Source organism: Theropithecus gelada, chromosome 5 (genome assembly GCF_003255815.1).
Source record: "Theropithecus gelada isolate Dixy chromosome 5, Tgel_1.0, whole genome shotgun sequence".
In the NCBI taxonomy this organism is placed as follows: domain Eukaryota; kingdom Metazoa; phylum Chordata; class Mammalia; order Primates; family Cercopithecidae; genus Theropithecus; species Theropithecus gelada.
The window spans coordinates 137,609,890-137,627,272 of record NC_037672.1 but is presented as its reverse complement, the minus strand read 5'-3'; the positions used below and the strand labels follow the sequence as shown (position 1 = coordinate 137,627,272).

Genomic DNA, 17,383 nt, shown 5'->3' with positions numbered 1-17,383 from the left:
ATGCCCACACACCCATGCTCCATTAGCAATAAGCTCCTATGGAGTCCCTCTCAAAACCAGTGCCAACAGTGTACTGGACACCTGAACTTAAAATCCCTGTCCTCTTGCTCTTTCCTCCACTGGAAGTGTGAAAGTGGCAGAAGATGAGACATGGAGGGGAGAGTTGAAGGGATGTGATGGGGTGTGTCAGAGAGTCGCTGTAAAAAGGCCCAGCACCACCAACAGTCCCCACTTTCAGGCTCAGCACACCCAGAAAAAATTCTGGGCTGAGTCACATTCCAAGCAAGCAAGCTTTCTACATGAACCGCATCTTCCCACAGCATATAGGGCTCCCCATGCGCATGCTCATTTCACCTCCCAAAGCTAAGAAACATGGGTTTCCCCCTGTCTTTGTTTCCTTCACTGCCTTCTGCAGCTCTGTCTGTTTTCTAAAACACCCTGGTGGGAGCATGTTAAGGACAGCGGTATCCCATTTCTTCAACAGCCCAGTACCTTGTACCTTTCCTTCCCTTATAAAGACTGAAAATACTCCTCTTTGATTTCCAAAGACCCCAGCATGTTTATGCAGTGCCAGGAGGGAAGCTTAGCTCCGGCTGGTGGTTTGTGTTAATTGTCTGGCTGCACTTTAGAAAGACGCTTTTTGAATCGAAGCATTTAGGGAGAAAGTGGAGAAGCATGGCTGTATGAAAGAGCAATTGATGTTAAATATTCATGCTCTTGCTCTCTGTTAATCAAAATTAGTAACCCCCATTGCTTAGCCGCAGTCTTGCTGGCTTCATACTATGATTGTGCTAAAGGAACTTGGATAGAAAACAACCACCATCACACACACACACACCCCCACCGCACACCCCCAAGGACTTGGGTGCTTATAGGTTTGAAGTGTTTCCATCCAGTTAACATTGTACAATTCAGCACTGTCTATTTTTTCCAAGATGTTGAATGAACCATGGTTATCCTTTCCATCAGCATTGTAGAACTGCTCTCCCACGTGGTTCCTTCTCTCTTGTTGAATTCAGCAAACTTTAGCCTTAAAAATCAAACATTTTCTGCAATAATCCCAAATGCTAATTGTAGTATAGTCTAGTTCATTTTTCAGAAATTATGCAATTATTTTACAAGATAGAAAAGAAACTGACTATAATTGAACAAAACATGGCGATATTATAGGTTGTTTTCATAGCAACTTTGAGGTCATGTTTCCTGAACTTTTAGGAAATATTTTATGTTTTTATTTATTTTAAAAAGTACATGTTATATGATGACAGGAACTTTAAAATTATCACTTAATTTAAAAGGAAAAGGAAAACAGCTCTTAATTAAAACCTGTTTTCGTAACTATATTTTTCAAGTTTTCTAAAATGAGTATGCTTTATCATTATACTGAAAATAATAAAAGTTATATTTTTAAAAAACTGAGTTGTTGCAGAATTGTGTGTTTGAGAATTTATCCATTTCTTCCTTACCTATATCATCTGCAAGAGAAATGTTGGTGAACGTGCTGTCTTCCTCCTCCTCTTTCCTGGACCCGTCCATCTTGTTCAATTTTCAGACCTGTTAGTAAGAAAAATGAGGGCCGAGAAAAGCAGCAGTTGTCCCATGTGACCACCCTTGTTAAATCATTAATCAGTGAACGTCCAAGCAGGTGCTATCTGAACCTTGCACTATCCACCTTCTTCCTGCTTTCCACCTGAGAAGTTCTTATCTGAGTGTTGCATTCTTAACCGGAAGTGGTAGGAGACCCAAGTTAAAGACTTACAACCCTTGACCGGAGGCTGCTGTGCTGGCACGGCTGCTGTACTCTGGCTAGATGCCAAACCCTGCCTTCAAGTTTCCTTAGGCTGAATTGCGCAAGGAAATTGCCCAAAAAGCGTAAGGAGAAGGTTGAGGGAAGAAATTGACTTTATATGATTAGCATATCTTTTGGATACCCATGATAAATTTCTTAAGGATGTATCCATGACCACAGCATGACCTGGGGGTAAGTCACAACCCCTCAGAGCCTCAATGTTCTACCTGTAATATGAGGATAAGTCTGTTGTGAGGATTAAATGGAAACTGTCTGGTACATACATAAAGAAATAAGATTCTCTATATGGCATATATGAAGAAATAAGATTATATATTGAGCTCATCAGTACTCTCTCATATTACTGTTCAGACACCTCATCCTCTAAAAGTTCATTGAAACAACAAGGTCTCCCTTTTGTGTTTCTGGAGTTAAGCCCAAGAGGAGAGATGTTGGCTTCTCTAGCCCTTAGGCAGGGACCCTTTGTTTGAGGAGGAAGTATTTCTTTACAACTATTTATCCAGGTGACCTAGTTCACATTCGTATACAGACACAAAGCAACACTATTTTAGAATTTCAAATAATCAATCCTTTGGGTAAAAAAATAGCCAAATTTGATGAAGCACTTTAAGCAGATAGTAAAATTGTTACTACATGCTACATTCTTCACTAAGTGCTTTGATACATAGAATTTTTTTTTTTAAATTCAGGCAAGTTCATTGTTACTATATCAAGCAGAACGGATGTGAGCTGTTGGAAATCCTGAATGTTAAAAATTAAATTCACTAGAATAGACTCCCCTTAATTTTTCAATTATATTCTGCATATACTGAGTGCCTATTCTATATAAGCTGAGCACTTTGGAGGTTCAAAGTCAGAGGTTTATTTATTTGCTATTAATAAGCTTATAAAAGAGTTCAAAAACAAGAATGCTGGAGGTTTACAGAAGGGAAAAAATATACGCAGCTGACAGGACCTTGAAAGGCTTAGAGAAGGGGACATTTGAGATGCATGATGCATGAAAAGTGGGATTCAACAGGCAAAAATGGCCAGGTAGTGAGTGCTTTCTCAGTGAAGGAGTATGGGCAAAAGCTCAGAGACAGGAAGGCATTGGGCACATCCAGAAACCAAGAGTATAAGATACAGGTAAATAAGAGGTGGGAGATACAGTGGAAAATAGGATGTCATATCTAAGAGAGGTTTGAATGCTAGATTGTATTAGTTCAAGTCCTCTAAGAATCAGACACCAAGATGGGATTAAAAGGATGAGATAAAATAGGGAGGGAGGCAGAAAGGTTGGAGGGACATTAGACCATGATGCACGTCTGACCTGGAGTGAAAACAAAGTGGAATGGAAGGTCCAGCTTGATCTTCAGAATAAAGAAATTTTGACAAGGATGTCAAAGAATACTTGAGCCAAAGTTGACCATAAGAGGAGTCCCATGTCTCTCAGAAATGGCCTCCCTTAGTTTTCATGCAGCACTTAGTTACTGGCTGGGAGCAGCTGGCAGAAAGTGAGACCTCTGTGCAAATGTAGTTACAGATTTCAGCGCACAGTAGCTGAGGTCCTTGATCAGTTACACTCCCTGTAGTTGGAGGTCTACAAGGCACAGACTCAAGGCAACCAAATGAGCTATTTTTTCTAGCAACTCTGTGTATAATCATGGACCAGTATTTTAGGAAGCATAAAAATTCTTGTCGTGGCTGATCCATTTTCTGTCAATCCTACAAATAATGGCACACACTTTTAAAATGCCTACTATGTGCTAGGCGACAGTCCTATGGGTAGGCACTAATATTATTCCCATTTTAAAGATGAGGGAACTGAGGCATGTAGAGAGTTTTAAAAGCGACAAAATGTCATGCAGTTAAGCAAGCAGTGGAGCTAAGATTGGACTTCATGCCCTACAGCTGTAGGGTCTGCTCTTAACCATTGCATTATCTACTCATAATAAAATTATCACATGAGGGAGAGGATGCAAGAGAAGAGTTAATCGACTTAGTAAAAGAATTTATAAACCAAAGGGTATATTTGGTTTAATGCATATATTTTGCTTTATTTTTATTACTTATGGCCAACTTTATGTTTTGTTAGGATTGACTAAGCACTTGATTCTTTACCTTCTTTCTGATATTCTTCAAGGATATTTCTTATGAAGTGTCTATCCTAATGGATGAGGGAATGAAAAGAAAGAAAACTCGGCTCGGCGTGGTGGCTCACGCCTGTAATCCCAGCACTTTGGGAAGCTGAGATGGGTGGATCACAAGGTCAGGAGTTCGAGACCAGCCTGGCCAGTATGGTGCAACCCTGTCTCTACTAAAAAAAATACAAAAAATTAGCCAGGCATAGTGGCGCACACCTGTAATCCCAGCTACTCGGGAGGCTGAGGCAGGAGAATTGCTTTAACCCAGGAGGCGGAGGTTGCAGTGAGCTGAGATCTCACCACTGCACTCCAGCCTAGGCGACAGAGCGAGACTATCCATCTGAAAAAAAAAAAGAAAAGAAAAGTTAGTCAGCATTGCTGCCATCCCCATATTCACTGAGCAAAAGTTATAATGGAAAAGAGGCTCACTTTTAACTGAGGTAGAGAATTATCTGTGGATTTAAATTATCCATGGTGAATATTTTCCCTTTTGTTGTCTTCTACTAGTTGTATAGTTTTAGCTCCTATACTTAGGCTATTGATTTCTTTTGCATTAATTTTTATATAGGAGTGAGAGGTAGGGATGCAGCTTCATTCTTTTACATTTGGATATCCAGTTGCCCCAAATCTATTTGTTGAAGAAAATTTGTATTTTTATCACATTTAATTGTCTTAGTATTCTTGTTGTAAGTCAATTGGCCATAGATGTTTACTTCTGGAATCTCATTTCTAGTCCATTGGGCTATACATCTACCTTTATGCCAGTGCCACACTGTTTTGATTACTGTAGCTTTGTGGTAAAAAGTTATAGTTATGCAAGATGAATAACTCCTAGAGAACAGCTGCATAAAATTGTGCCTGTAGTTAACAATATGGTACTGTACACTTACAAATTTGTTCAGACGGTAGACTTCATGTTAAGCGCTGCTACCACAATAAAATAAAAATTAGGAAAAAAAACCAGTTTTGCTATTAGTGTGTTTTTTTAATTAAAATTTTCCCTTAATTATATTCTGTTTTAAATGAATTTACCTTTTTATTTTCACAAGTGTATTTAAATTATGGATTCAATTTTAGTAAATATACTTTAATATGCTAACAGCTCACATCAAGATAACAATCTTTACATACGCAATTAGCTTTGGCAATAAAGTGATAAATAGAAACACAATTCTTGACTTTACTGATGGATATTCTCTTACAAGACATCAGTCTGGATTCTTCAGCATCAGCAATAATGAAGCATGACATTCATAATATGCTTATTTAGATAGGCAGATAATGCATAAACATTCTGTTTAATAATATAATTTGGCTGGGCATGGTAGCACACACCAAGGCAGGAGGATTGCTTAAGCCTAGGAGTTGGAGACCAGTCTGGGAAACACAGTGAGACACTATCTCTACACAAAAGATTTTTTTAATTAACGGGGCGTGGTGGCATGCCTGTAGTCCCAGCTACTCACAGGGGGATCACTTGAACCCAGGAGTTCAAGGCTGCAGTGAGCTATGACCACTGCACTCCAGTATTGGTGACAGAGCAAAACGCTTTCTCTTAAAAATACTAACAATAATAGTAAGTGAATTTGGCAGCAATTGGTAAAAATAAAATGCAGTATATATAATGTTTTGTAATTCAACATAACAACAAGGGGTTAAATGATGTGGATTTGTAGCTTCCTGTTTTATCCAATTATCTTTAGGCCATCTACTCCAGCAACAAGATGTCAGATTTCATTCCACCATTCATCAAATATTCATGTGGCATCCACTGTGCTTTCAGGGTAAACACTGTATTTCTTTAAATGCCTTCCAAGATGCCCAGTTCTGCTTGGGCAACACAGAAAATTTTAAGGCAAAGCTTAACACATTTTATTTTACACATTGTATGTAACTTTTAGTCAGTATGTAAGTTACCTAGATTCATTCAACATTTGTTCAACAATTATTTATGTGCTAGGCATTGTTCCAGGCACTGAGGTTATAACATAAATGAAAGAAACTACTTTAATCACAGAGTTCACATTTTTGGCAGAGAAGACAGACAATGATTAAACAGATAGACATACATACACAAATATATATACTACATTTGTATTCAAATATATACACTATATCTGTATACAAATATATATACCACATGTATGTATACCTAAACACACACACATCCAATGGAGAGGAGAGAAGTGCTATGAAGAAAAACATTGCAGGGTAAGGCACACAGAGAGTAACAGGAGTGTGGGTGTTATTTTATATACCGTGTCAGGAAGGCCTAGCTGATGAAATGACATTGGAGCAGAGACTAAAGGAGTTGAAGGAGCCAGCCCGAGGACGTCTGAAGGAAGAACACTGGCAGAGAGATTAGCAAGTGCAAAGACCTTGAGGTGGCGTGAGCAGGCTTGGCATGCCCAAATAAGGTGTTATAATAGGGAGGATTGAGTGCTGTTTGGAAATATATCAGGGACTGACCATGTAGAGCTTCACAGGACCTTTTAAGTTCCTTGGGTTTCGATCTGTGAGATGGGATACGTTATGCAGAGGAGAGGCATGATCTGACTTCTGGTTATAGCAGGATCACTCTGATCTGTAGTGAAGAAAATAGACACCGGTTAAAGGGTGAGGGGTGGGGGAAGGCAGAGTCAGGGAAGTGAGGTTAGAAGACTATTGCAGTAATCCAGGCAAGAGATGGTGCTGTGATCTGGACCTGAGTGGCCACTGTTGAGGTGGTATGAAGTAGTCAAATTCTGGACATATTTAGAATCTGGATCCAAAGGCGTTTGCCAATGTGGAGAGTAAGAGAAAGATCAGTCAAAGATGACTCCAGGCCAGGCACGGTGGCTTATGCCTGTAATCCCAGCACTTTGGGAGCCCGAGGCAGGCAGATCAACAGGTCAAGAGATCAAGACCATCTTGGCCAACATGGTGAAAACCTGTCTCTACTAAAAATACAAAAATTAGCTAGGTGTGGTGGCACGCGCCTATAGTCCCAGCTACTAGGGAGGCTGAGGCAGGAGAATAGCTTGAACCCAGGAGGCAGAGGTTGCAGCGAGCTGAGATCATGCCATTGCACTCCAGCCTGGGTGATAGAGCAAGACTCCCTCTCAAAAAAAAAAGATGACTCCAGAGTTTTTGGCATGAGCAACTAAAAAGGGAGGTATCATTAGCTCAGGTGAGAAAGACTATGAGAAAAACACATGGAAGGAGAAACTTAAGAGTTTGATTTTGGGCATGTCTAGTATGAGATGCCTTTAAACACCTGATATGGTTTGGATCTGTGTCCCCACCCAAATCTCATGTTGAAATGTAATCCCCAGTGCTGGAGGTGGAGCCTGGTAGGAGGTGGTTGGATCGTGGGGGTGGTTTCTAATGGTTTAGCACCATCCCTCTAGTGCTGTTCTCATGATAAGAGTTCTCATGAGATCTAGTCATTTTAAAGTGTGTGGCACCTCTCCTATCTCTCTCTTCCTCCTGCTCCTGCCATGTAAGATGCTTGCTCCAGCTTTGCCTTCCACCATGAGTAAAAGCTCCCTGAGGCCGTCCCAAGAGTACATGCTGCCATGCTTCCTGTACAGCCTGTGAAACTGTGAGCCAATTAAACCTCTGTTCTTTAGAAATTACCCAGTCTCAGATGTTTCTTTAAGCAGTGTGAGAAGAGATAATACAACATCCAAATGGAAATGTTCAGTGAGCAGGTGAAGATAAGTCTGGAGTTTAGGACAGAAGCTAGGGGAGATATAAACTTGAGAGCTGTGAAGGTGTGTAAAGTCACAGGACAGATGAGATCATCTAGATAAAGGTGTAGACACCTTTTCCTTGTAGCTGTCCACACTTAGAAATCAGAAAGACGAGGAGGAATGAAACCAGGAGACTGAGAAGCAGCAGCCAATATGGAAGGGGGAGAAGCACAAGACCCATGTTCTGAAAGCCAAATGAGGAAATTATCTCCAAACGACAGAGTGATCAACAGTGTTAAGTGGTCAGATCAAACAAGGTAAGGACGAGGGATGATCCCACGTAAGATGTTTAAACCAGCCAGAAAATCTGATGAAGATAATGGCTACAAAAATAAGGAAGTGGGGAGTGATCAGGAAATGGAAACTCTAAAGCAAAAGGCCACTTGGGAACTATGAGCAAATCTTTTCCAGCAGGGTGGATTGGAAGCAGAGGAGAACAGGATGGAGAATGCTTATTTTCATAGTTCAGTGGTGAATCCAGAATTTTTCTGCAGGAAGAACCTGGGTCAACATTCTGATTGGAAGAGGACAGGTGGGCAACTAGTCTTGGAGATGCATTTTATATTAATTAAGAAAATGCTATTGTCCTTATCAAAGCATTGGAGAGAGGAAGGATTAAAAACTCTCCCAAGCATCCCCTTGGAGCCACCACTGCCCAGACTTGAGGGCTGCCACATATGGATATTAGCCTTGCACAGAGCTGCCCGATAAGGGAAAGTGGGGTCTGAAATCCATCCCATGCTCTGCTCACCAAACCATGCCCTAAACCTCCCAGGTGTGCCTTTTCCTAATTTGCATATATACCAGCCATACACTGCATTGATGCGATAAAAGCTGTTTTTTTCATCCCAACGGGCACAAACTGTATTTATCAATTAAATCCTTGTGTTAACGAGGAGAACTGCCAGCACTCAACTCTCCAACTGAAAATTATTCAGAATCTGTAAAGTGTTTTTTAAAGGTGAGCTATTCTTACTTTCATGTCTATATCCTTACAAGGCATTTATTAGTGTTAAAACTTTCAAAGTCATTTGACTCTTACTATTGAAACATGTCTACTATTGAGAAAACAAAGCTATGAATTAAATCTGACTTCAATAAAATTTCACATGCCTTCCTTGAACCAAGCAATTGATACTTGCTTATGTCTAAACTCTGCAGCCCTTGTCTGAAAATCTTGATTTGTAGCTCACTAAGGTCAGTATGTTCCTATTATTGTGGCTTTGTTGGCTCCCTCTGGTGGATAAATTATGGGAACATTAATTTTAAGTGCTCTTTAACAAAAAGCTTCAGCATTTTGTTTTTGCTTTTTAATTTTTAATTTTTTTTATTTCAGTAGGTCTTTGGGGAAACAAGTGATGTTTGATTACATGAATAAGTTCTTTGGTGGTGATTTCTGAGATTTTAGTGCACCCAGCACCCCAGCAGTGTACACTGTACACAAAGTATAGTCTTTCTCCCAAGTCCGCAAAGTCCAACGTATCATTCTTATGCCTTTGTATCTTCATAGCTTAGCTCCTACATATGAGTGAGAACATAGGATGTTTGGTTTTCCATTCCTGAGTTACTTCACTTAGAATAGTATTCTCCAATTCCATACAGGTTGCTGCAAATGCCATTATTTCTTTTTATGGCTGAGTAAAAAGAAAGTATCACACTTTCTTTATCCACTCATTGATTGATGGGCATTTGGGCTGGTTCCATATTTTTGCAATTGCAAATTGTGCTGCTATAAACATGCATGTGCAAGTATCGTTTTTGCATAATGACTTCTTTTCCTCTGGGTAGATATGTAGCAGTAGCGGGATTGCTGGATCAAATGGTAGGTTTACTTTTAGCTCTTTAAGGAAACTCCACACTGTTTTCCACAGTGGCTGTACTAGTTTACATTCCCACCAGCAGTGTAAAAGTTTTCCTTCTCACCACATCCATGCCAACATCTATTATTTTTTCATTTTTTGATTACGGCCATTCTTGCAGGAGTGAGGTGGTGTCACATTGTGGTTTTGATTTGCATTTCCCTGATAATTAGTGATATTGAGCATTTTTCCACATGCTTGTTGGCCATTTATATATCTTCTTTTGAGAATAGTCTATTCATGTCCTTGGCCCACTTTTTAATAGGATTGTTTGTTTTTTTCTTGCTGATTGGTTTGAGTTCTTTGTCAATTTTGGATTAGTCCTTTGTCAGATGTATAGTTTGCAAATATTTTCTCCCACTCTATGGGTTGTCTGTTAACTCTTCTGCTTATTTCTTTGGCTGTGCAGAAGTTTTTTAGTTTAATTAAGTCCCATCTATTTATTTTTGTGTTTTTTGCATTTGCTTTTGGGTTCTTGGTCATCAAGTCTTTCTCTAAGCCAATGTCTAAAAGGGTTTCTACAATGTTATCTTCTAGAATCTTTATGGTTTCAGGTCTTAGATTTAAGTCTTTGAGCCATCTTGAGTTGATTTTTGTATGAGGTGAGAGACGAGGATCCAGTTTCATTCTCCAATATGTGCCAATTATCCCAGCACGATTTGTTGAATAGGGTGTCCTTTTCCCAATTTATGTTTTTGTTTGCTTTGTCAAAGATCAGTTGGCTGTAAGTATTTGGGTTTATTTCTGGGTTCTCTATTCTGTTCCACTCATCTATGTGCCTATTTTTATACCAATACCATGCTGTTCTGGTGACTGTGGCCTTATAGTATAGTTTGAAGTCAGGTAATGCAATGCCTTAAGATTAGTTCTTTTTGATTAGTCTTACTTTGGCTCTCTGGGCTCTTTTTGGTTCCATATGAATTTTAGGATTTTTTTCTAGTTCTATAAAAGCTTCAACTTTTTGAAGCCTTGAGGGCTTTGCTATTCAAAGTGCATACAGGAGATTTCCTGTGATTACAAGCTAAGTAGATACAGGACATTTTTGGGAGCAGTAGGTTGGGAGGTGCCAAAGGAAGGGATAGCCAGGGTGGCAGTGACAATCTTGTAGACATGTGTCAGATGGAATCACTCTTGATAGGCAAAGGGCTTTTAAAAATGTTTAATTGAGGTATAACATACAAACAATAAAGTGTGCAAATTATAAGAGTACAGATACATAATATGTATCCAACACCCAGATCAAAACCATTTCCAGAACTTCAGGGTAAGAATTGTTTTGGTTGGTGTTGCTTATTAGCATTCAGGTCAATTTTGCAGCAGAAAAACAACTTGTAATTACAGAATTGCTAGTAATGTACCCAAAGAAACTGTGAGGCATAATTTGTTAAACGCATTGAGATGAAAAAATGTTGGGCACAGAGGTTGACTCGAAGGTGGCACATAAATATTACTATCCTACACTCTGTAGTGAAAATTACTCATTTTTGTCCCTTGCTTGGTTGTGTTCATCAATTTGCTCTTTTTTGAACAATTTTCCAATTCTATTCCCTTTCTTCAGTTCAAAACACATCAATTGAATGTTGTATGCTCAGGACTGTGGATTCAGAGAGGAATAAGTTGTGGTCCCTGCTCCTCAAGAACTAATAGACCAGCTATGTTTAAAGCAAAAATAGGAGATGGGTGACTGTAATCCAACGTGTTAAGTGTGTCAGTAAGAAGAGCTAACATGATAGAGCATGTCCTGTGTGCTAAGCTTTCTTCTCAGCATGTTCCCTGCATCTTCTCATTTAAAACTCATCACCACTGTTTTTCCATTACTGGTGAGGAAGCAGAGGCACGAGGAGTCTGGTGATGTCCCCAAGGACTATGTGGCTGGTGAGTGTGGCTGCCAGGACTTGGCTCATGCATGTCCACTTCTCAAGTGTGGCGTTGGAGGCACCTGCCAGCAGGGAGATCTTTGAATATCTTGTCCTTTGAGCTGCCCAACAAGCAGCAATGCTCAGCACCACAGAAAAAAACATGCCAAGCAGTCTCCTTCCCTGACATGGTCCTAATCCAGCCCCAAACTTGCCATCTCACAGATTCAAACAAAAGCTGGCTGCACCCTTGTAAAAATTCAAAGGCATGTTTTATTTTCGTATGGAATACAGCAAAGCATTGGATTACTCCAGAGCGAACACTTGACTGTTCATTGTTACAGCATGAATTTCACTAAATCATAGGTAATCAACATAATTAGTTGTCAAGCATTTCAAACAAAACGAATGTTTTGTCTTGCTATGTTATCCAAGCTGCCCTTTACCTCCTGGGATCAAGCCCCCACCTCCGAAGTAGCTAGGACTACAGGCATGTGCCACTATGTCTGGCTATGTGTCAAGCATGTTTTTCAAAATATTTCTATTTAAATTGCTGGTTGAATTGTCCACTAATAAGTGATTTATTTTTCAGTACCGAAAGCATAGTAGAAAGAATTATTGTAACCTTAGAGAGCTCCAAATAGTCCAAAACAGATCAGTGTGGCGGTACAGGATTTTGAAATCCCACCTGAGAGTGGTGTTTGCATCTTCCTCCTATCAGAATTTGCTAAAGCAGGCAAAGACTGAGGACAAAGACAGCAGAGCCTTCCCACATAAGCACAGAGTCTTTGCTCTTTGAACAGAGGTAAATTCTGTTCATCAGCAACACTGTGATGACTTCACACTTAACCCTCCTTAGACGGCCAAATTTAACATAAACTAAATTTTGTTTATCACAGGTTAGATGCAGGTGGGAACAAGAAAATCATAACAAGGTCTAGTAGTAGTTATGATGGTGCTGATGTGGGAAGTGATTTTCAACTTCTTCAAGCCATCCTATACAATATCAGGGTATGCTGTGAAAATGATGCTTGTGTAATCATTAGAAGAGAGAATAAAGGTGGAAACATTTAAGTCCCAACAGTCATCACGGCTGCCCACTTCCAAGAATGGACACAGGCCTCAGGAGCAGAGTCACACTGTGAGCAGTGATTGAGTTTCACCCATGTAATGTTATCAGATTGAGCTTTATTGGGGCTACAGTTCTTTGTGTCCAATTCATAATTTTGTTATGGTCTCCTAGGTGTACAAGAATTGTAAACACAAGCATTTATATATTTGTATGTTTAAACATATGCTTAAAACAAGATGATAAAAGACTTTAGCATTAGAAGGCCATGGGAGGTTTTTTTCTCCTTAACAGTGTAAGGCGGTCTGCATATAACTCATTTGAGAAATGCTGTACTGTAAAGCGTGGGCCTACAGAGGGAGACAAACACAGGCCTTGCTTTTCAGGAGCTCACACTGACAGAATTCACCGCAGTGGACACAAGTGAAGAACTTCTTCGAAATCAAGACACTATATTTATTGCTGTTTTGTTTTTTTGTTTTGTTTTGTTTAACTCTTTGGCGCTCTTTAAAAGTTACTGCTCAACAAATAACTTTTTTCTGTGTTTCCTGTTGGGATCTCCCCCAAACATCCTCATTGATTTTTTTTTTTTTCAATTTGCATACAGTAAAGTTCACTCTTTGTAGACTACTGTTCTATGGGGTTTGAAAATGCATAGAGCCATGTATGCACCTTCCCAAGTAATGTATAGAACAGTTTCATCACGCTAAAAATTACTCCTCATCCAGTCCCTTCGTAGAAAACCTCTCCCCTTTCCCTCAACCCTGCTAACCACTGAACCACTGACCTGTTTTCTATCCCTATAGTTGTGCCTTTTACATGATGTCATAAAAATGTAATCATACAATATGTAGCCTTTTGGGTCTGGCTTGTTTCACTTACAGAATACATTTAAGGTCCGTGTTGTTGTGTAAATCGATAATGCATTCATTTTTATTGTTGAGTAAAGCCCACTGTATGGATATATCACAGTTCATTATTCCATTACCTACTGAAGGACATCGCAGCTGTTTCCGGTTTAGAATGACTGTGAATAAAGTCGTTATACACATTTTTATATGAGTTTTTGTATGAACATAAGTTTTCAACTCATTTGGATAAATGCCTTGGACTGGGATTTCTGGATCACGTGGGAAGTATATGTTTAACTTTATAAGAAATTTCCAAATTGTCTTCCAACCTGGTTGTGCTATTTATTTAGTATGCTCAACAGCCGTGAATGAGAGTTCCTGTTGCTTTGCATCTCACCATACTGCCAGGTTTTTCTCTATTCTAGCAATTCAGATAGGTACGTAGTGCTATCACATTATGGTTTTCATTTACATTTTCTGATAACAAATGATGCTGAACACCTCTTTTATATTTATTTGCCACTGATATCTTCTTAAAGAAATATCTGTTCAGATATTTTGCCCATTTGTAAGATTGGGTTGTTTCTTTATTATTGCTGAGTTTTAAGATGTCATTGTGTGTATATATATATATATGTGTGTGTGTGTATATATATATAGACATATTATATATACACTCTGGAAACAAGTCTTTGTCAAATATGTGATTTGCAACTTTTTTCCCAGTCTGTGCCTTGTCTCTGTGCCAGTCTTTTTATTTTCTCAACTGCATCTTTGGCACAGCAAAGATTTAAATTTTGATAAAGTCAAATGTATCAGTTTTTTTCTTTTATGGATTGTGCTTTTATTGTTGTATCTAACAACCCACTGCCAAACCCAAGATCACACAAATTTTCTATGTTTTCTTTTAGACATTTTATAGTTTTATGTTTTCCATTTAGGTTTATTATCTATTTTTAGTTAATTTTTGTTTAAGGTCCAGGGAGATTCATTATTGCAAATGGACTATTCTGGCATCATTTTTTTTAAAAAAACTATCCTATGTCCATTGCATTGTCTTGGTAGGTTTGTTAAAAATCAGCTGACAATAGGCCGGGCGCGGTGGCTCAAGCCTGTAATCCCAGCACTTTGGGAGGCCGAGACGGGTGGATCACGAGGTCAGGAGATCGAGACCATCCTGGCTAACACGGTGAAACCCTGTCTCTACTGAGAAATACAAAAAACTAGCCGGGCGAGGTGGCGGGCGTCTGTAGTCCCAGCTACTCGGGAGGCTGAGGCCGGAGAATGGCGTGAACCCGGGAGGCGGAGCTTGCAGTGAGCTGAGATCCGGCCACTGCACCCTAGCCTGGGCTACAGAGCGAGACTCCGTCTCAAAAAAAAAAAAAAAAAATCAGCTGACAATATTTCTGTGGATCTATTTATGAATTCTCTTTTTCGTTCCCCTGCTCCATGTGTCTGTCCTTTAGCTAATTCAATACTGTCTTGATTAGTATAGCTTTTGAATAAGTCTTGAAATTCTAGAGTGTGAATCCTCCAACTTTTTTTTTCTTTTTCAGCATGCTTTGGCTATTCTAGGTCCTTTGCCTTTCTATATAAGTTTAAAAATTAGCTTGTCGTCATCTATAAAAAGCTTACTGGATTCTGATTGAGATTTCATGGAATCTACAGATCAGACTGGGAGAACCGGCCTCTTAACAATATTAATGCTTCCAAATCATGAACACAGTATGTCTGTCAATGTGTTTAGATTTTTCTTTAATATCTTTCATCAGGGTCGTTTTCAACATACAGACCATGCACATGTTTTAATAGACTTATACCTAAGTACTTAACTTTTTCAGTGCAATTGTAAATGATCTTGTTTCTTAATATCAAATGACAATTATTCACGTCTGGAATATAGGAATGTCAGGCCTCTGAGCCCAACCCATCATATCCCCGTGACCTGCATGTATACATCCAGATGGCCTGAAGCAACTGAAGATCCACAAAAGAAGTGAAAATAGCCTTAACTGATGACATTCCACCATTGTGATTTGTTTCTGCCCCACCCTAACTGATCAATGTACTTTGTAATCTCCCCCACCCTTAAGAAGGCTCTTTGTAATCTCCCCCACCCTTAAGAAGTTTCTTTGTAATTCTCCCCACCCTTGAGAATGTACTTTGTGAGATCCACCCCCTGCCGGCAAAACATTGCTCCTAACTCTACCGCCTATCCCAAAACCTGTAAGAACTAATGATAATCCCACCACCCTTTGCTGACTCTCTTTTCGGACTCAGCCCGCTTGCACCCAGGTGAAATAAACAGCTTTGTCGCTCACACAAAGCCTGTTGGTGGTCTCTCTACATGGACGCGCGTGATAAGGAATATGATTGGTTTTTGTATATTGACCCTTTTAAATGTACTTATGAGTTCTCGGAGTGTTTTGTATATTTTTGGAATTGTCTACATTGATAACCATGTTGTCTTCAATTAAAGACAGTCTTATCTTTTTCCTTTCAAAGCTGTATGCTGTTTATTTGTTTTTCTTGGCTTACTTCACTGGCTATGACTTCCAGTCTGGTGTTGATTAGGGATAGTCAGAGAGGACATCCTTGCTTTATTCCCAGTTTTGGAGGGTAAAACATTCAGTATTTTACTCTTAAGTATGATGTTAGTTGTAGGTTTTTCATAGCTTTCCTATATAAAGTTAAGAAAGTTCTCTTCTATTCCTAGTTTTCTGAGACTTTTATCATGAATGGATGTTGAATTTCATTGATTTTTTGTTTCTATTGAGATGAATGTATATAATATAATGAATTACATTGATTTTTTAAAATTTAAGCGAGAGTTTCTTTCCCGGGATCTGAGACAAACCCCAATTGGTTATATACTATCCTTTTAATATATTGCAAGATTTGATTTGCTAATATTTTGTTGAGCATTTTTTACATTTATTTTCATGAGGTATCTTGGGCTATAGTTTTCTTTTCTTGGCCATGTGCAAGCTGGTTTGAGTCCTGGAATAATGCTGACCTCACCAGATGAATTCATAAATGTTCTATATTCTGGAAGATATTATGTAAAATCGGGATTATTTCTTGCTTAAGTGTTTTGTAGATTTTACCAGTGAAACCATCTACACTAGGAGTTTCCTTTTTAGAAGTTTTAAAACTATAGTTTCAATTTCTTTAATAAATATTGGAATATTCAGGTTAGGTATCTTTCTTTTTTTTTTTTTTTTTAGAGACAGATTCTTGCTCTGTTGCCCAGGCTGGAGTGCAGTGGCGCAATCTTGGCTCACTGCAAGCTCCACCTCCTGGGTTCACGCCATTCTCCTGCCTCAGTCTCCCAAGTAGCTGGGACTACAGGCACCCGCCACCATGCCCAGCTAATTTTTTGTATTTTTAGTAGAGACAGGGTTTCACCGTGTTAGCCAAGATGGTCTCGATCTCCTGACCTCATGATCCACCCGCCTCAGCCTCCCAAAGTGCTAGGGTTACAGGCGTGAACCACGGTGCTCAGCCCCAACTTAGGTATCTTTCTTAAGTGAATTGTGGTGGATTGGCTCTTTGAAATAATTGGTTCATTTTACCTAAATTGTTGAACTTATGGACATAGTGTTGTCTGTACTATTCTCTTATTATCTTTTTAACATCCGTGAGATCAGTAGTGATATCCCTTGTTGCATTCCTGATATTGAGAAATTGTGTCTTCACTCTCTTTTTCTTGGCCAGCTTGACCAGTGACTTATCAATTTTATGACTTTATCAAAGAATCAATGTATTAGTCCATCTGAATTGCTCTAAAGGAATACATGAGGCTGGGTAATTTATAAAGAGAGCAGATTATTTGGCTCACAATCCTGCAGGCTGTGCAAGCATGGCAGCAGCATCTGCTTGGCTTCTGGTGAGAAAGCTTTTACTCATGGTGGAAGGCGAAGGCGGAGCACACATGTCACATAGTGAGAGCAGGAGCAAAGACAGAGGAGGAAGTGCCAGGCTCCTTTCTAACCAACCAGATCTTGTGCGAACTCATTACTGTGGGGAGGGCACCAAGCTATTCATGAGGGATCTGTCCTATGACCCAAACACCTCCCAC

At 39.4% G+C, this 17,383-nt stretch overlaps 1 protein-coding gene across 4 annotated transcripts in view; it reads right to left on the bottom strand.

Moving 5' to 3' along the window:
* Positions 1–17,383, bottom strand: part of SCOC (short coiled-coil protein) — a 125,839-nt gene that overhangs the window by 43,284 nt on the left and 65,172 nt on the right. For 2 of the 4 annotated variants that reach the window (XM_025384924.1, XM_025384927.1), the window contains exon 1: positions 1,467–1,714. In XM_025384924.1, coding sequence (XP_025240709.1) covers positions 1,467–1,536 — 70 coding nt within the window. In that variant the 5' untranslated portion in view covers positions 1,537–1,714. Of the gene's footprint in view, positions 1–1,466; positions 1,715–17,383 lie in introns of those variants that run through there. The other 2 variants (XM_025384925.1, XM_025384926.1) reach the window with 2 other exon arrangements.